At 44.0% G+C, this 17,634-nt stretch overlaps 1 protein-coding gene across 3 annotated transcripts in view; it reads left to right on the top strand.

Annotated features, from left to right (window-relative positions):
• fam222aa (family with sequence similarity 222 member Aa) overlaps positions 1-17,634 on the top strand; it is a 46,141-nt gene that overhangs the window by 23,212 nt on the left and 5,295 nt on the right. The window contains exon 2 of one of the 3 annotated variants that reach the window (XM_004072604.5): positions 2,417-2,559. In XM_004072604.5, the coding sequence (XP_004072652.1) occupies positions 2,463-2,559 (97 nt within the window). In that variant the 5' untranslated portion in view covers positions 2,417-2,462. Of the gene's footprint in view, positions 1-2,416; positions 2,560-6,232; positions 6,594-17,634 lie in introns of those variants that run through there. The other 2 variants (XM_078952937.1, XM_078952938.1) reach the window with 2 other exon arrangements.

Raw genomic sequence — 17,634 nt, forward strand, 5'->3', positions numbered from 1 at the left:
AGCCTGTAATGAGCTCAAAGTGCCAGTGTGTTTGGGCCAGGCCTCCCTGTGAGCGAGAGGAAATGGCACTGCAAGCAACCTTTTTTTTTTTCCGTCTTTTTTTTTTTGCTTGAGCACCTGGCGAGACATAGAGTGGTCCCTCTCTTCCATCTGCAAAGAGTGCGTTTGTGCATACATATCCATGTGTGTGTGTACAACACAGAGCCTGGATTTCATTTACTTGTGTTTTTCAAGGAGGTGCATTTTTAGTATGTTTCGTACTGTGTGGCTTGTGCTGTAAGTGTCGGTTTGTGCCGCCTGTGACAGGCTTTAAAAATACACATGTGAGTTGTGTTAAGTGCATTGTACAAGCCTCGGGTCAAATGTAATGTGTCGAGAAAAATTATTTCAAGGCTTTTTATGGGTGAAAGGCCAAATTATTTGCAGCGCTGATGCATTTTCTGGAACCTGCTTGCAATCTTAAACTCTTCCACCTAGAAAAGTGAATATGCTGCAGAGTTTGTTTTTTTTGCATTCCCATTTGTTACTTTGTCACCTCTGATATCTTAAAATGTAATCAGTAAAAAAAGGAATTTATTATTAAGTTAGAAAAAAAAGAACCTAGTTTTTCTCGACCTTGTTTCTGTTGAACGTGAACTCAGTATAAACGAATTAGTACTTAATTTATTCTTTTTCAAAAAGTAATGTGAAATAAATAAAATATCTGATGATGATTTCAGATCATGTTTGTATTTCATAATTTATTTCCTTAAACATACTTTTCCTATAGTCTAACTATTTTATTTTACTGTTTCTCAATGAATTTTTTTTATTACACAAATTCAAATGTTTAAGTTATAATTCCGGCTTTCTTCTTTATTTCAGCTAAATAACATGTTTAAATGGTTTTGCTTTATAAATTCTTTGTTAGTTTTATGATTATTATAGTTTATTGAAGTCCTTTAATAGAGAGGACAGGAATCTGAGCTTTATGCACCGCTGTTAATTTATTATGGAATCCTTGTAGTTGCTTTCTTTTATATCAAATTTGTAATCTATAAAACTAAGTGATGGACTGATGCCTAGTGGCTAAATGTTTATTTACCGAGAAAATAAATACCAGAGGAGCAGCCTGTGACAGGCACATGAAAAATCATTTTTCAATAATCAGCCACGCGTCATGGCGGAGACAGTGAAACTGATGGCACAGATGAAATATTTACCTCACTTCTTTGTTTTAAAAATGAGAGAACAGCCCAGATGGAAACAATAGTGTTTCGCGCTGATGGATTGTAGACGAGATTCAAAGAAGGCAGAGTTGTGATTAAATCTACATTCCTTTCTGTAGATGCAACCGTTATCCATTGTAGGTGAGCCTTTGCGAAAGCGGGCAACAATATGAGCTCGGTAAACAATGGTGGAGCGAGGCTTGATTGAAATGACATGAAAACAATTTCAGGGTCTAAGTTTTTCCTTCAGCTGCTCCCATCTGGTGTATAATCCAAGCTGAAAACTTTAATCAGTCATCTTTGTTATGTGACACGGTATGTCCCTGAGGAATGATAGCCTTTATGCTGTTTGATATTTGAAGGCTTCTATTAGGCAGCCATGAGTTTTTTATGTATGTAATATGTGTAATATATTGCTGTGTTGTGTGTTTTTTTTTGTTTTGTTTTTTTGTCGGACCGACCTCGTTTGGCTTTTTGGTGGAGAATCCAGCAGCGACTGCCGTCCTGTTCCTGAGTGAAGGTGGCTGTGGAGCTGGAGATTTATGGCCTAGAGGGAGATTGATTAGTGCCGTCACTAGACCTGATGTGCAGTTGGCAGTCTCCCTCTCTCAACCCATCCCACTTGCTCACACACACACACATTTACACACATACAGTTTAACACACAGCTATGCGTGCATCGAGACACGGCTCAGGCCCCCAGGCCTCTTCTGACACTCCCCTAAAGCTGTTGCATGTTAAGTTGTAGCAGACAGACTGCTGTTTTCTCAGCATTACCTTTTTTTCAGTTCATAGATAACGCCATCAATCACCACATGCACACCTTCCTGGAACATAGTGTGTCTCGGTGCCTGAGTGTTGTGCTGTCTGTTAGCTTGTGTGTTTGTTTTGAGGATAGTTTCACAGACGGGAGATGCGGTTGAATGGCTGCGGATGTGTTGTTTGAAGCTGCGGAGTGACTGGCCTGGACTCTGCTCTGAGCCCATGTCAACCGTGCTGCCCCCAGCACAGGTGTGTGTTTATCATTCAACACACAGAGCTGAGAGGCTGGCAGCTGCAGGCATACTTTCCCAATTAAATCCCCAGTGAGAAAACTCGCACATCAAGCCCCCAGCTAGTTCCTACTGGTTTACCAGAAACGGCCGTGGAGCTTTGACCTCATATCCGGCCTCTCACCTCACATCCATGCTCTTGTTTCTCTGCTCTAGGTTGGCCGCAGAGCTCCCCCGGCTGTAGTACTGTGCCCGTCTCGCCATGCTGGCCTGTCTGCAGAGGAGGCAGAACCCTCCACCCCAGCACCCTGTGTGCGCCAGCAAGACCCTGGAGGCACCACAATCCCTTGGACGGAAATGTAAGTTAACAACTTTGGGGGGCTGGAGGTCAGGAGTTCATCTGGCCTTAAGCTTCGGAAAGAGATAGGCCTGTGTTTGACATTTGAATTCAATCTATCTCGCTCGGTGAATGATGGAAGTGGGTGTTTAACCCTGACTGTGAAGTGAAGAAAAATAGACTTTCCTCATTCTATTGTCGTCATTGTGTTCCCTCACTACTTTGAGGAATTCTAAACAGCTTCATTGGCTTCACGCTTAGACTTTGGATTGCTATGCAGTTCAGTGACTTACTGCGAGGGAGGAAGTCTAACTGTGCTGATTGTGCAGTCGTGGCAACAGGGCTGAACAGACAGTGTTTAAGGTTCCTCACTGGCCCCAGGTGACCCTGAGGGTCTGTAAACATTTACAGTGTCTGGCCCTGGCCGCGCTGGCTGCATGTAAAGTGCGGCAGCTGCTATGTTTGCTCCCTAACCACCGTCCTCTGTCCAATCACAAAATGGTGTAAAGGGACTGAAAGCACAGGGTGGAAATCTGTCTCCAGGCTTGCAAATCTAGCTCTAACCAGTTTGGGATTAGACAGAGATACAGCAGCAAGGAAGGTGAACTTCTGACTAACTTTAGCTGGAACTGCATAAGCTCCTTTTGTGACATGTAAAAGCTTTTATTTCCTTTTATTGAGAACTTTTAGGTCTTAATAGGCTTTGTTTTCAAGAGGCAATACTTCAAACTGATTAGAAGTCCTGGGAGATAAAGAATGGTGGCTGAAACTCAGCAGTATTCTATTGGAGACGATTGAAGTTCAGTTGGAACACATATCACGGTTAATGTTATTTTGTTTTTTTTTTAATCTGAGGAACATTATACCAGACCTGTAACTAGCACAAAGAAAAACTTTAGAGCTTAGTTTGGATTTGCAAAGAAAAGAAACGGTAGCAGCGTTCATTCTTAACTCCTCTCTGGCCAATTAGCTACTTCTCGGCAGAAAATCACACTCTAGTTTTCACTTACAGAGGCCACCAACAACAAGGGGACCATGTGTTACTTCTCTCCTCAGATCTGTGTTTGTTTTTTTTCCTGATCTGTGCGGATGCTTCGTATGAAGCTGTGCATGAAAGACAGAGAAAGCCCGTGAGAGAAGCAGAGCTGCACGTACATGTGGAAGGGGGCAGCTCTTTATCTGAGTGAGGTTTAACCATGCTCACTAATGAGGCTTTACAGAAACAGTGTGTGCATATGTGTGTGTGGTGAGGGGGGGGGCTCAAAATAAAATTAGCGAAGGTAAAGATGGAGAGGAAGGGAAAGAAATGGAGGAAATCCTCAACAGTCCTCTTAATCGATTCCCCACTTCCAATTTCACAGGATTAGCCCACTTCCTCTCAAGGTCCTTTATTGAGGAGCAGCCAGTGGGAGCTCGGACTTAAATCAATAGAGAAAAAGAACAGTCTCCAGTCTTCCCTTTGGCCTCCCTCTTACTGACCCTCTCTGTCTAACGCTCCCATTCTCCGTCTCTACATCTCCACCTGTTAAACCCTTTGATTGAATAACTACCACGGCGACTTACTTGAGGTTTATAATAAGGAAGGTTGGACATAATAGCCTCCTTTCTGTCCTTGAATTCAAAAGGAGGGGGGAGCAAGTGTTGGATTTCCACCGCTGTGCAGCACTTGGACTCAATAAGGTAATTGTTGGTCCAGGCCCAGAAGGGCTACAGAAAAGCAGACAGTGGGTCTGGCTGGAGAAGTAGGCACACTCAGGTCACCATGCTGAGCAGGTCCCTGTGACTGATTGGTTGTGGCCCAGTTTTTGCCAAAATGGAAGGGGGTTGTGGGTAAGGTGACCTGCGCTCTCAACAGGGAGCCAAAGAGAAGAATACAGCCTTCAAATTCAGGCAGTGAGAGAAAGCGGATGATGGGGGGAGATCTGGCAGTGAATTGGAGGTGAGTTGTATCATTTGCATTTGCTGTCCTTTTCATAAATGCTTTAGATATATGTGTGTGTGCGTGCACCCACGTGTGTGAGAGAAAACCTGGGTGGCAAAGCAGTTGGGATGAGAGAGCGAAGGGTTTTTAGGGAAAAATCCTGCATGCAGATGATGAGTGGCTGCACAGTTCATTGATGCAACTCCCATTAAAAATCCCTCATAACCTCAATAAAAAAAGGACTTAACTGGCTCTACCATCAGCTGGAAGCGCTCAGATCAGCTAGCCAGACAATCAATTTCCCCGGAGCGCACAGAGCTTAGCAGGAGAAACGGGAGGCGGAGAGCGGGATGTTTCCATTATCACAGCCTGCTCTGTGTCTGGGCTTGGGAGGGTGAGGTACTGAGGAGTGGGGAGAGAAAGGAGAAAGAGGCAGAATGAGACGGGGAAAGACAGACAAGTGGAGAAGAGAGTGAAGCTGAAAGGGAGAAAGAGAAGCTGGCTTTTTAAAAAGCTATTGACCGCCTGCCCTTAAAAATATCATATTGGATTAGCCTCACAGGGGCAGCCTTTTGATATTTTCTTCCTTGGCCGTGGAATTAAAAGCAGCGCAGAGCATTACTTGAATTATAAATCATAGGCACTTGCTTTCCTTGCTCCCAAATTCTGAGCATATGTGCTACACTCTCCAGTGCGAGCCCCTGTCATTTTTAATTAAACCCCCCCCCCCCTTATGGGTGACATTTGTAGCTTGCCTCCTTTCTTCATCCTCCCCTTCCGCTCTCTATCCATGCCTCAGATGGAGACATGAAAGGCAGAGACAGCAGCAGAGCTGTGGGTCTCTCATTGGGCTTTTCCTGAGAGAGGGCACCCATCCAGGCAGATGAGAGAGACCCTGCAGGGAATGACGGGTGAATGGATGCCACTGACCCTAGCCACCCTCATCAATTGGTGACCCCTCCTCTCCCTCCCCCAATTCATTCATCCTTACCCGATTGCAGGCCACTGCTGTGGGTTTGCAAGTCCCAAAAACCAGGAGTAAACCTGCCAAACTCTCCTCCTGCAAAGACAGCCTCCTTGGTCCAGTGACGAATCACACTGAAGTGGCTGGACAGGAGGCTCAGCGACCCCCACCCTCACTTCCTGTCTGCCTCCTTCAATTGTCCTGCCACATGTCAATTAAATAAAACAGATCCCAAATCTGTCACTTAAATGGTTAATGGAAATACTTCTGCCTGTTCATCAGAATATCTGTTCAAATCTTAGCAAGTTTTCATTTGTTTTACTCCTAGCAACTACGTTGGTGCCAAAAAATAAATGTTCTAAGAATACAACTGTCAGACAGCACATTTTTCCAGACAGGCTGCAGGCGCTCCCCCTCTTGAAGACCCACTCCAATGAAAATTGTGTTTTGGTGTTTTTGTAGCATTTTTCACATGATGAAGGACATACATAAAGAAAATTAAGCTTAAAATTGCATTTTTGAGTATTTCTTTCTTCAAATAGTTGTGAATCAGGAGCAGAAGAAAAATGCTGTTGGAAAAAGCTTGTATGTGGCGTAAGACCTACAACAGTCTGAGACTTTAACCACTCATCTTGATGCTGCTTCCATATTTGTCCCATGGTTGGATCTCACTTAAGTTTTAAGCAGCGTCTCTTTCTATCTACAAATGCAAAAATGAAGATTTGTACCTTCAGTTGTGATAAGTAACTTCTGGTTTGGGCAAATTAATACATAAACCCAAAATTCTAGTAAATCCAATCGGGTTCCATGCTGCTTTGTAGCGCAGACATGTAGGAGCACAAGCACACCTGCAGCCATGACCCCATGTGACAACACCCCAGAGGCCCAAAGTGCCAATCAGCCAGGTGTAGATGAAAATTCCCACAGGGCCTGATATCCCAGGTTCATTCCATGTCAGGCAGGTTGAACCCTCCTCTAGCTTGATCGACAGAGACAGCCCGGCATTGTCACACTCAGCCTCAGGACATGACATAGAGGTTCACCAGGGGGATTGTAGTTTTCCTAATAGCTCTGTGCCTCTGCAGGCAGAGCTGCCAGAACCATTAGTGTGGTTTGCTTTCAGCTGCTTCTTCTCCAAAACCCTGCTACCGTCGAAAGGTAATGTGCTCAGGTAATGACCTCTAGCCACCTCTCCTCCACTGCTGTCTAAGACAGAGAGGGACATAACAGGGGAATTAGCCGGCCATATCAAATTACAATGTGCTGCTTCAACGACAACTACCCTGGGAAAGGTACGAGGAGGAGCATTTTTCACTTGAATATTTAAACATCGCCACCAACAGCAGCAGCAGAAATAACAACCTTTACCCTGATTGCCTCAGGACCCTGAAGGTGGGGGGCATAAAGTGGAACTGGGGGAGAAGGAATGGAGATGGCGAGGGAGAGCGAATCTGCATGCACTTGACCTTTTCCCACTGATTGAACCACCTCATTTCTGACTCCCATTTGAAATTCCAGAGGAGACCCGCTGAGACTGTCATTACTCCACAGTCTGCTGCGAGGAGGCAGAGGTCATGAGGTATTTTTCATTGGTAAAAGGTCATCAACGCCTAACCACAGCATCTATACAGTAATTTCCTGCTTGCCTACTTGCTTTTGCAATTTTATTTATTGCAAGAAAACATGAATATCTCAACATTTTTTAAAGAACTTGTGAAATCCTGCGACTGAGATTTCCACAGTTTTTGCATTTGGCATTGATTATATTTGTCGCACCCTGTGCATACCAGCCAGTCTTCTGCCAGGTTGGTGTCTCAGTGCTGGCACATTGAAAACCATTTCCGGAGGATAGCGTCCCTACAGAGACATTCCTTCCCTCTGCCCCTCTGCCTTCTGCTTCAGGCACAGGGAGGGGGCAGGCAGTCCTATTGCTGTGAGAGGTGAGCTTTAGGAAGAGGATCTCTGCTGTAGTTTTGGTCACAGCAGGACTTGGGTTCAGAAGCAAGTCCCTTGTTCCAAATCCTCTGAGTTGGCATTTGGACTTCCCAGGTGCATGGCTTTACCACCCTCTGCCTCGGCCTGCCAGAGTGGGAGGGGGCTGGAGGATGGGAGCAGGGGGACAGACAGTGTCTGCAGCTTCTGCTCACAAAATAACAAATAAGTTTAGTCCTAACGGGGTTGAGCCCACCACAGTACAACTCTGAAGCGCACCAAGGAAGCTTTGCATGATTTTTATCAGTGCGTAATATATTATTAAAGACAAGATGAAAAGTTTCAAAATAAGGTTTATCACCACAATTTAAAGTTTAAATTGACTTTTTTTGTTTCAGGATTTGCTATTAAAGTATGATTTTGCCCCAAGTACATTTTAATGATTTGATGTTTTAGGATTTAAGAAGACCAAAACTCCAAAGTGCATGATGCGTTCAAGCTACCAGTTTGTTTTTGTCACTGAAAATTACAAACCTTTTTCAGTCCCCTGTAGGAGATTTGTGTTTTTTAGACATTAGCCCGAAATTCAGGTTCACAGAAAGTCTTTCTGCAAAGAGTGCAAGTATGAGTCAAACTACAAACAAAGTTGTGTTTGAACAAAGAAAGATTAGAAGTGGTGCTTTTGTTTCAAGTGGTCACAAACTTTAATTCCGTTCCCTGCTTTGGTTTTTCAATCTGCTCCAATGGCAGAGAGGGTTTGGCAGAGAAAGCATGGGAGTGCAAAATGTCCACACCACAATGTTCACATCATTGCTCCTGTGAGACGTTTAACTGCAGTTTATGTGGTTTTCTCTCCAGCTGCACTCTCATGAAGGCTGCCCTCATATGCACTGGCTCAGTCTTCATTTAAGGACACAGAAATGGTGAATTTTACTTGCTCTTATTTTAGGTTGAGGCTGTGTATTTTACTGAGGTCTAGCTATGAGTTCCAGGTGTTTTATCACAGCCAAGGCCTTTAAATGCCAGTCTAGACATCTACGGAGTTATTTGATTCCGTTTTTTTGTTTCGTCTATAGAGGAAACGTTATTGACCCCGCAAGAAATACGTAACAAAAAGCTGAGAGAAATAACGTTTTTTCAAAGTGATCACAGAGTTCAGCTTTTATTGTGAACAAACAGGTGGCTCATCTGAAAGTCATACCTCATCAGAATGAAGTATTTTAGGTAGACTGTTTCTTTTTGCTGAAAGTGCATTTATTCATCCAAGGCTCATCTTCATTTGCTGTCTCCCTCCTCCTCCCCCCCATCGTCTACCCTTCTCCTGCTGGCATGTGTGCAGCGTTGGAGTGGCTTGTTGTCTGTGCAGTGTTAAATATTAATTGGGAATCAGTGGAGGACTTGTCTGCTAAATGATAGAACAGAAGGGCCCGGGCTTGCCTCAGGCAGCCCGCAGGCACCTTTCTTCTTTCATTTACCTGCGGGTCTGTGCACCAGCACTTCCTCGGGTCTGACAGGCCTGCCCAAGCGCCTCCAGCCTCCCCTCATATCTCCTGTTCTCCATTCCTTTTTCTTCCTCCTCCTCCTTTCTGCACTGATTCCTTCTCTTATCTCTGTGTGCACTTGCTATCTTTACCTTTGGGGGCTTTTAGTCCAAAACAGTGTGTTGTTGCCGTGTCCATTTGAGTTTGTGCGTGGCTGTGAGCTTCTTGCTCTTAGCGTTACATGTAACCCTTTGAGAAAACAGTATCACAGCATGGCATACTCTCTTAAAGACAGGACAAAGAGAGCCTGACATAAATCTTTCAGCTCAGGTTTTTTTTTCTCCCTCGGCTTTGTGTTACTTTGTGTCTCATTGCCAAATGTTTTATTTTGTTTCCTCTCTTAAATGACCTCACACTTTGTGCATCTTTCTTCTGTGATTCCTGCTCCCTTCACCCTTTTTATGTGCAGACGTGTAAACAGCTGGCACCAACAGCTTCTTTGTCACTTGCTGCAACTTGTGGTTCACCCCTTTGGATGAAGTGAATTAAGCTGCTGTTTCTGAAACCAGGCGAGTCTTTCCTGTTGTATTTTTATACTCTGACAAGGTTTGCTTACTATCTGCTGGTCAGTGGCAGGTGTAAATAGACAGAAGGAGCAGAGTGGCCAGCAGAGAAGCAGTGATATAAATGGAGAGGAGGAGGAGGCTGCGTTGACTTTGATGCCACAGGAATGAGTTCACAGGCTCATGAGCACAGGCTTAATCGCACATGACAATATCGGCTGGTGTGCCAGTCGCAACGCATAACTACTCCACTGCTTGTGCTGACTCGAGGTATTTGCTGATAAAGCTCTACTTTCTAGACCGTGCTGTATGCACAATGAGGGTGGCCCAGGCAGGCTTGGGGGCTGGCTCATCACAAACAGCCCACAAACCAGGGGGCTATACCCCCCATCTATGCAGAACCAGGCTCACCAGAAAGCCCCCCCGGCAGGACTCTGAAAATTTGTGATGAATATTTTTGCCATTTATTATCTATGACACTGCCCACCCAGAGCCATACATTATTAGTGGTGGAAAGCGCCTGTTGCTCTACATAATGAGGTCATTTGAAATAGTTTTTCTTTTCCTTCGCTTTTTTGTTTACTGTCATGATAATGAACACAAAGCTCTCTCTTTGTGTTTTTAAAGTGAGGTAGACATTTTGTCCCAGTTTCTGTTTGTTTGATGCACGGGTGTCCTATAAAAGGCCTGACACGGCGGCTGCTGTTGCCCTGCATTCCTCTGTGGCTCATAGAGGACGTAAACTGCCTACTGGTTCAGTGTTTGCCAGATCCTGAGCCGATCATCGGTCATAAACACCATTACCAGTGTTCTTCTCGGTCTAATTTCCTTTCAAGGCCAACATTTCTTACGCTAAATATGAAAGACCAAGATGTCAGCCTAAATATGTCACCTTCCTTTTGTTTTACTAGATGTTTGAAAATGTCAGCGTTGATCATAATTTCTTAATTCCCTTGACAGGCTGGGGGTCTCCTCTGATGTTGCCAGTGGTGTTAATGGGGCAGGAATGCGGGACGAGTGCTTTCCCACGCTGTTGGTTTTCTTCTGCCGGTTGAGATGAGGCTGCTGGCCGGCGCGGCCCTGCTAATGCAGCTCGAGTGCAGATAAATGGAAAGTGACACTTGTGTGTGTAGAATGGTATTTGTGGTGACGCTTTGACTACAGATAATAAAGTGTTCGCCCTGAGGTGATTTTGCCCGGCAAGCACCCCAGATGAAACTCACTTACTCAGTGAGGGAGACAGAAGAGACAGGGAGAGGGGATGAAAAGACAGAAGGAGGTGAAGCCAGGGAAGAACACAAAAGGAATACAGTGAGGAGTTGAAGAGGATAAATAAAGAGAGCAGCAGCATGAAGAGACGCATGCACGGGGAGACTGAGCCGTCTTTCATTTCAATCTTTTATGTGGCAAGGGCTGCGCATGTTTTAAAGTGGGAGACGTATAAACACAAAAAAACGTCAAACTCCCAGATTGGGCTTTATGCTGAATCAATAAAAAGATTTTTTTTTCACGTTTTTTTTTACCCTCTCCCTTACATACAGGAAACAGTTTGGAAGATAATGAACTGAGGTTATTTAAAGACCTACTCCAATATAAACGGTGTATTTGGTGTGCATGTTCTTGTAGCATTTTTCTTATGATTGGTAAATGAAATTATAATTAAAACTGCATTTCAGAGTATTTCTTTATTCAAATAGTGGTGAATCAGGAGTAGATGAAAAGCCTGTAGTTGTTACGTACAAACTACAATCAGCAGGCCATTCCTGTTCTGCACCATTCTGATATACCCATTTGTAGACTGAAGGATCCACGTACTTTTTCGTTTTCCTTGTCCGAGCTGGCATCTGGCTCAAAACTGCTTCTATACGACTTCTATATTGCTCACAATTTTTTTTCCACTGCTAATGTTAGCTTTGGGTCATGAGAGGCTGTAAGATATCGGGAGAGTGAAAACAGAGGGATATTGGGAACGCTTTTAATAAAAGATGAAAGGATGATTGGAGTGGGACTTTAAGAATATGAAGATTCACCTTTAAGACACTTTGTTCTAATGAAACAGATCTGGGAGGATGTCTATGTGCATTTATATGGGTGCATTTGCCTAGCCATATGTATAAAGGAGTCCTTCAGGATCAATCGGTTCTTAGTCATTTCCCCCACAGCCCATAAAAGCCAGGTCTGTCTGGAAGGAGCATGAGGCTGCCACATCAAACAAGCTAATTAATTTTCAATGCTAATTCTGTAACATCTGGCTTTGGAGATAAATTCTTACAGGAAAATGTAAACATGGCAGCACCCCGGTGGTGTAATATTTTACATTTCTTGGGTTAAAAGCCTTTATAACAGAAACCTAATTAGCGGTTTTGATTGGACCAGTTGTCTGCGCTTGTTACTCACATATGTAAGAGCTAAAGTAAATTGCGATTATGTTTTTTTTTTTTGCTCCCTTGCTGTTATCTGTACCTTTGGGCCTTATCTCTGTCTCAGTGTACTCTATTAAATGCACACGTGTACCGCTTCACTGCAGGCCAGCTAAATGACCTCAGCTGCAGGGTGGGTGTGTGTGTGTGAGTGAGTGAGGAAGAAGCCCAAATTTGGCTCTCAGCTCAGTAGTCCTTCCATCTGCTTGTGCAGAAAATAGACAGATTAAATCTGGGATGAGATTGGCTTTGATGAAATGAAAGATTAGATTTGGGAGTTTTGTCCAAGTTTCCCTCTAAATCTATTTTAATGATCAAATCCATTTTTGAAGCCGTGCCATATCTGCTTGCCTGTGAAGGATCAGTGTGCAGATTGCTTTAACGTTCTCATTATCCTCTTTGCTATTTGTGGAACATGTTGGCAGGTTAAAAGCCCGCCGTGTGAGGCCTTATGGCACCCCCTGTTGAAAAGTGAAGCCCAGAATACTTGTTTTATTTTGACTACACAGCGATTTGTTGGATAAAAGTTTTCATTTAATTTAGTACCACCCCCCTTCAAAAAATAGCCTTTAAAGACCCACTGTAATGAAAATTGCATTTTTTGTGTTATTAACATGTTCTTGTAGCATTTTTCTCACTATGGAGGAAATTCATGAACAATTACCAATGAAATTGGTGATGAGATTGAGTATTTATTAGTATTTTATTTAAATGAGTATTTTATTTAAATTGTTGTAAATCAGGAACCGATTAAAAAAAAGCTGTTGGAAAAAGCTTGTAGCAATGACACGCTCCATTTCGATGCATCCCCTTGCAGACAAATGGATCCATGTATGTCTGTGATTTCCTCGTCTGAGCTGGCATCTGAATCAAAACTGTACGACTGGATAGCTCCAATATTGCTCACCATTTTTGTTGCACCGATAATGCTAAATTTGGGTTGTGAGGGAATGTAAGCTAGTAGGAAAGTGTGTAAACAAATGGATGATGGGAAGTGGGGGCAGGCTTACTCTATGCTAACAGTCCCATCCACAGCTCAGAGGCAAATCTCCTGCGGCTTTGCTGAAACTATTTCCCAGAAAACGACACAGGTATTTTTTTTTGGTTAAAAACGGCACAATAATAATTATAAGACCAGTGGGAACACTTCAGTCAGACAACTCATGCAGTAAAGAAATTTATTTTATGTTCTTTTAGTTTGGCATAAGGCTCCGTTCAATTACATAAGACAAGATCTCCATGAAACTGTTGGGTAATAAACTACCCCTAACGGAGCTCTCAGGTGGAAGCCGGGGAGGAGGGTGGGACGATGAACGCAGCGCTTGGGGTAAAGGACGAGAGGAAAAACTGCCCACCTGGACTTTTATCAGACGCTGAACAGGTGAGTTGATTAACTGAACCGCCCTAGGGAAGAGTAACCGAAGTAAACACACTACTTGAGTAGTCTGCCTGAAATGCTTCCAAGGTTGCTCACTTTTAGAAAATTCGAGTTGGACTTAAATGAAAGTTTGTTGCTAAATAGATTTTTTTCTGAAGGTCATATTGAAGTGTAAAAAACTACTAGCAGTTTTGATGAAGATGTGTGAAGAGCGAGACTTTTTTTTCTTTTCAGTGTGCATTTGTTTGATAACTATGATGACACAAGCACCCGCTGAATTCAGACATCTCTATCCTCAGAGAAATCACTGCAGTTTGATTTTATCTTTGTAATTATAGATAGCAAAGGCCTGACAAATAATTGCCTTGATTATTATGTATTTCTGTGTTGTTGCACAGAAAATGAACCTTGAGATGAACAGAGGGAGATAAATGCTCCTAAAAATGGCTTTTCTGATATCAAGCAAGCAGCAGGGTTTCCTTCCCCCTCGTGCGCACTTGAATTGATTAGTACTTTGGTTGAGGGCATATTCAACATGTCTGCCCCCCTGCAAGGCTGCTCTACCCTGTTGATCACTGGCTCATACATGTGCTTCCTCTGCTCCCTCTCTCCTCAGGAAGCTCCTGTGGGGCACCAGGGCTTTGATTGACTGGCGGCTGAGTCCACAGGACGCCTCTATTATTATCATCTCTACCTCGGCAGAGGGGCGGGGGTCAATGTCCAGGGGGTCTGGCCGACAGCCCCCGCTTTGTGTGCCCAATAGTCAATTAGAGGCAGCGCACTGCCGGAGACGAGTGGGATGCAGGGTTAATTGCAGGGGACCAAACAGCTGGCTCTATCAGGGCCCATTGTGTTTGCCGCAGTTGTCACGGCAATCCAGGCCTGGCTGTAATCGCTGACTAATCAGCCCTATGCCAGATGACACCTCCATTAGCACAAGGCAGGTATTGTTAAGGACGCAAAGCTGCTTCTGGTTTCCCCACGCCTGCCCATCGCTTTACAGCCGGCTAATGGAGGCGGGGAGAGGATGTCATAGACCCCAATCCTATCTGATAGGAGTTGAAAAATAGCCACAGGCCAAAGGTTTCTCCAAGGAACAAAGCTGAGCATTCTGCCTTGCCATGATGTGTCAAACTTTTTTGAAGTAGAGAAATTCTGCTGTGACGACTTTGGATTCTACTTTAGCCAGTAAACATATATTTCAATACTGTCCTTACAAAGAGGTGAAGGAAAAACTCTCAATTGGTGGTGGAATGTGGTACAAGAGTGTGAAAACTGTGACATCTTACTTGTACAAAACAAATTCCACACTTTGATACTTGTTTGGATCCATGTTCCAAGCAGTTTCCTTGAAAAAAGCTTTGATTTTGGAAAATACGTTCAAATTAGTGAAATAGAAAAGGGAATATGCTTATTAAAGAAGGGCTCTACAGTGCAAAGATGGTCTTTTTAGGGAGAAATGTCTCCTAGTTAGAGCTGCTCCTGTTCTTTGTCCTATAACCTCATTACAGAGTGCTCTGCTTTGTTTAACCCCGGTTAATGTGCATTACATGCTTGCTCCGTGAAAACTTAAACGCAGAACAACCATAAAGTCCCTTCCCTTCATTTTAACAAGCCCTGCTCTTCCATGTTCAGCAGTGTATGTGGTCAGGGAGGATCAAGGCATGTGATGCGCAGAAAAAAAATGGAGAAGGCTTTCTGGTGTTTTGGAGTGTCTCCTCTAATAATAAGTAGAAACTTCTCCAACCTGTACATAATTTTCGAATGCTAATAAATGGGAGCAAGGCCATTTCTGGCATTTCTTTCCTCATTTTTCCACTCTGCTTGTTCATTTAAACCTCTAATTAAAATGCAAAGCATTCTCATGGTCCTCTGAATTTGGTGCTGCACTCTCTCACGCAGCATTTGACTCCCAATCTCCTTTTTTTTTTTTTTTAGCACCCCTTTACCCCCCCACACACACATTACCTAACTCCCTGCTCTCATACTCTCTCTGTCTGCTTTTGCTTCCCGTGATCAACACAATTTGACCTCTCACTTGGAAGAAGTGTACGAATTTAATGGAATTTTTACAGTCTAATCTAACCAGTTCCCTCTTTATTACTGTTCTGTACCCAGTGGAGCTCGACTCTACCAGGCCTCCCCCCTTCCACTGCTTCTTCCACCCTAACACCAAGGAAATTAGTTCATCAGAATTCAAAATGCACTGCTGGCTAATTAAAGGAGTGTTAATTGAGTGTTCAGAACTGGGTACCCCCCTTTGCTAAATGCACACAGACGAACACATACGCTCCTGCGTGCATACGCACAAGCACACATATGCAATCACAGTGACAGCGCCCGGCACACCAAGGACGTTACGCTTGGGGAGTTTTGTGCCAATCAAAATTGTAGAGAAAAGTGAGTGCCCATCATCCAACTAAAATGGGATTTGTAGATCGTATCTTGGCCAGTTGCAGCCCCGGCCGGCTCTGCACTGCAACGTTATCCAATCCCTGCCATGCTATCTGTGTCTGACCACTGGAGAGTGTAACAGTGCACAGATAGCCTCTTTCGCTGCGTTCCTCGTGCTAATGAGGGGTGGCATTTAGAGATGTGCTACTCTGACACATGGGCATTGTGTGCCAGGCACTGGGTGATTAGGGACGAAGGTCAGCCCATTAATTGCCTCCCTGCCATCTTCGCTCCCTGGTGCATGATCTCTTAGAACTAGTGCATGTGTTTGCCCAGGCTTTCATCTAATCTCCAATACAGTTAAATCATATGCTTTGTTTGTTTGCATTCCTTTCAAGTTTACTTTTTTGTTTATTTTTAAAACTTATTATAGGAGCATGGCTTGCTCAGGTTTTCCTGCTAATTTACAGTAAGATGTTTCATGTTTTGTGAGTGCTCATAGCCTCCTGCTCTCAGGAAGGGGAAAAGCATATTCTTCCATCCCCAGGGGAAATAATTAATCCTTACAAGGCTGTCGCATGTTGAAATGAAGCGAGTGTGAAGCATTTAGCCCAGGAGGCATTGCAGGCTGTCGCCCGCACAGGCACCTGTTGTTGTCCCTGCCCTACATTTCAAGAGAGAGCGCTGAGCAGAGGATAACAACATGCTCCACTGATGGCAAATGAGACACACAGCTACAGATGCAGACACGCGTGTGTGTGTGTGCGTGTGCATATGCACATCTCCTCTTTTTTCCATTTTCATGCATTATGTTTGCATGCGCGACCACGCCAGCGAGTGTGCACAGGTGCAGGAAACCCCATACCTTATGAGGAGCTGAGGACTCACAAATGCTGCCTGCCTTGGAGGGTGTTTATCAGCCAGCACCATCTGTATGCTGCTGCTTATTGCTATGATCTACTGCAGCCTAAACCAATAAGTCATAGTGCCAGCCTAAAAGCAGACTCTTTCCTTTAACCTCCATGTCCTCACTTATAGACTTAGTGATCTGGAAGAGAGAGATGTGGAGGCTCTGCACATCAAACACAGACTCCATAGCTGCTTCTGTATGAGAGTCAAATGTGCTCTAGTTTGTGGCTATACTTACTGTAATCAACTTTGCTGTAAAATTTATACCATGGAACTTTTTAAAGAGGAAGCGGGAATCAGGAGCATCCAGATGCTCATTTGCCTCCTCCTCCTCCTCTTCTTCCTTTATGCCTGTGGGTTCTAATAACCGGAAGCCTTTGTGGAGCTGAGATGGGTTTTGTAGGCCTGAAAGGCCTCTAATCCCTGTGGCCTGTGAAGTGTGAAGCCCTTTGATGCCAGGTTGGTGTGCCAAAGGCTCTGCCTATTGACAAACAAGGGCCAAGCTGGGAAAAGACGAAGGAAGAAGGCTGTCTCCTCTCTTTCAGAAGAAACGCAAGCTCAGGCATGGAAAATATGGACGCAGCCAGTGAGAAGGAATAGAATTAGCCACCCTTTAATGAATTTCCTGGCTGTTTTTATAGAGTTCTTTCCCCTCATGTGGCAGTAATTAGGTGGAATGACGGGCATATTGCAGCTGGGGTTTTGTAGGGGCGGCAGGGCACAAGCCCTTGATTTGCCTGAAAGCCCATATCTTTCCTCATTTAGACCATGTGGTGATCAAAGATGTTTTTTCCTTCCTTTTTTTTTTTGCCCTCATGTAAAGAAGATCAGAAAAAATGCTGCCATTCAATTTTCATGTGGACCAGCAATGTGCTTTGAAATAAGCATGTTTTCTCTTCTGAGCAAATGAAATAAGTCTTCTGTCAGTTTTCCAGAGCAAGTCAGAACATCAAAGAAAATGGCACCGCCGTCTCCAGGGAAGAAGGTTTTTGCCTCAGTGAGGCTGGTTTAAACCTAAGATGTGCTGGCCTGCCACACTCTTACCAACCCATTAAGATGACACCAATTCTGAGGGAAGTCATCAATCCAAATGTATCAGACTTAAAAGGGAATTTAAAATATCAGATTTAAAAAG

Source organism: Oryzias latipes, chromosome 9, assembly GCF_053564925.1.
Source record: "Oryzias latipes strain Hd-rR chromosome 9, Olatipes_Hd-rR_3.1".
Lineage (NCBI taxonomy): Eukaryota > Metazoa > Chordata > Actinopteri > Beloniformes > Adrianichthyidae > Oryzias > Oryzias latipes.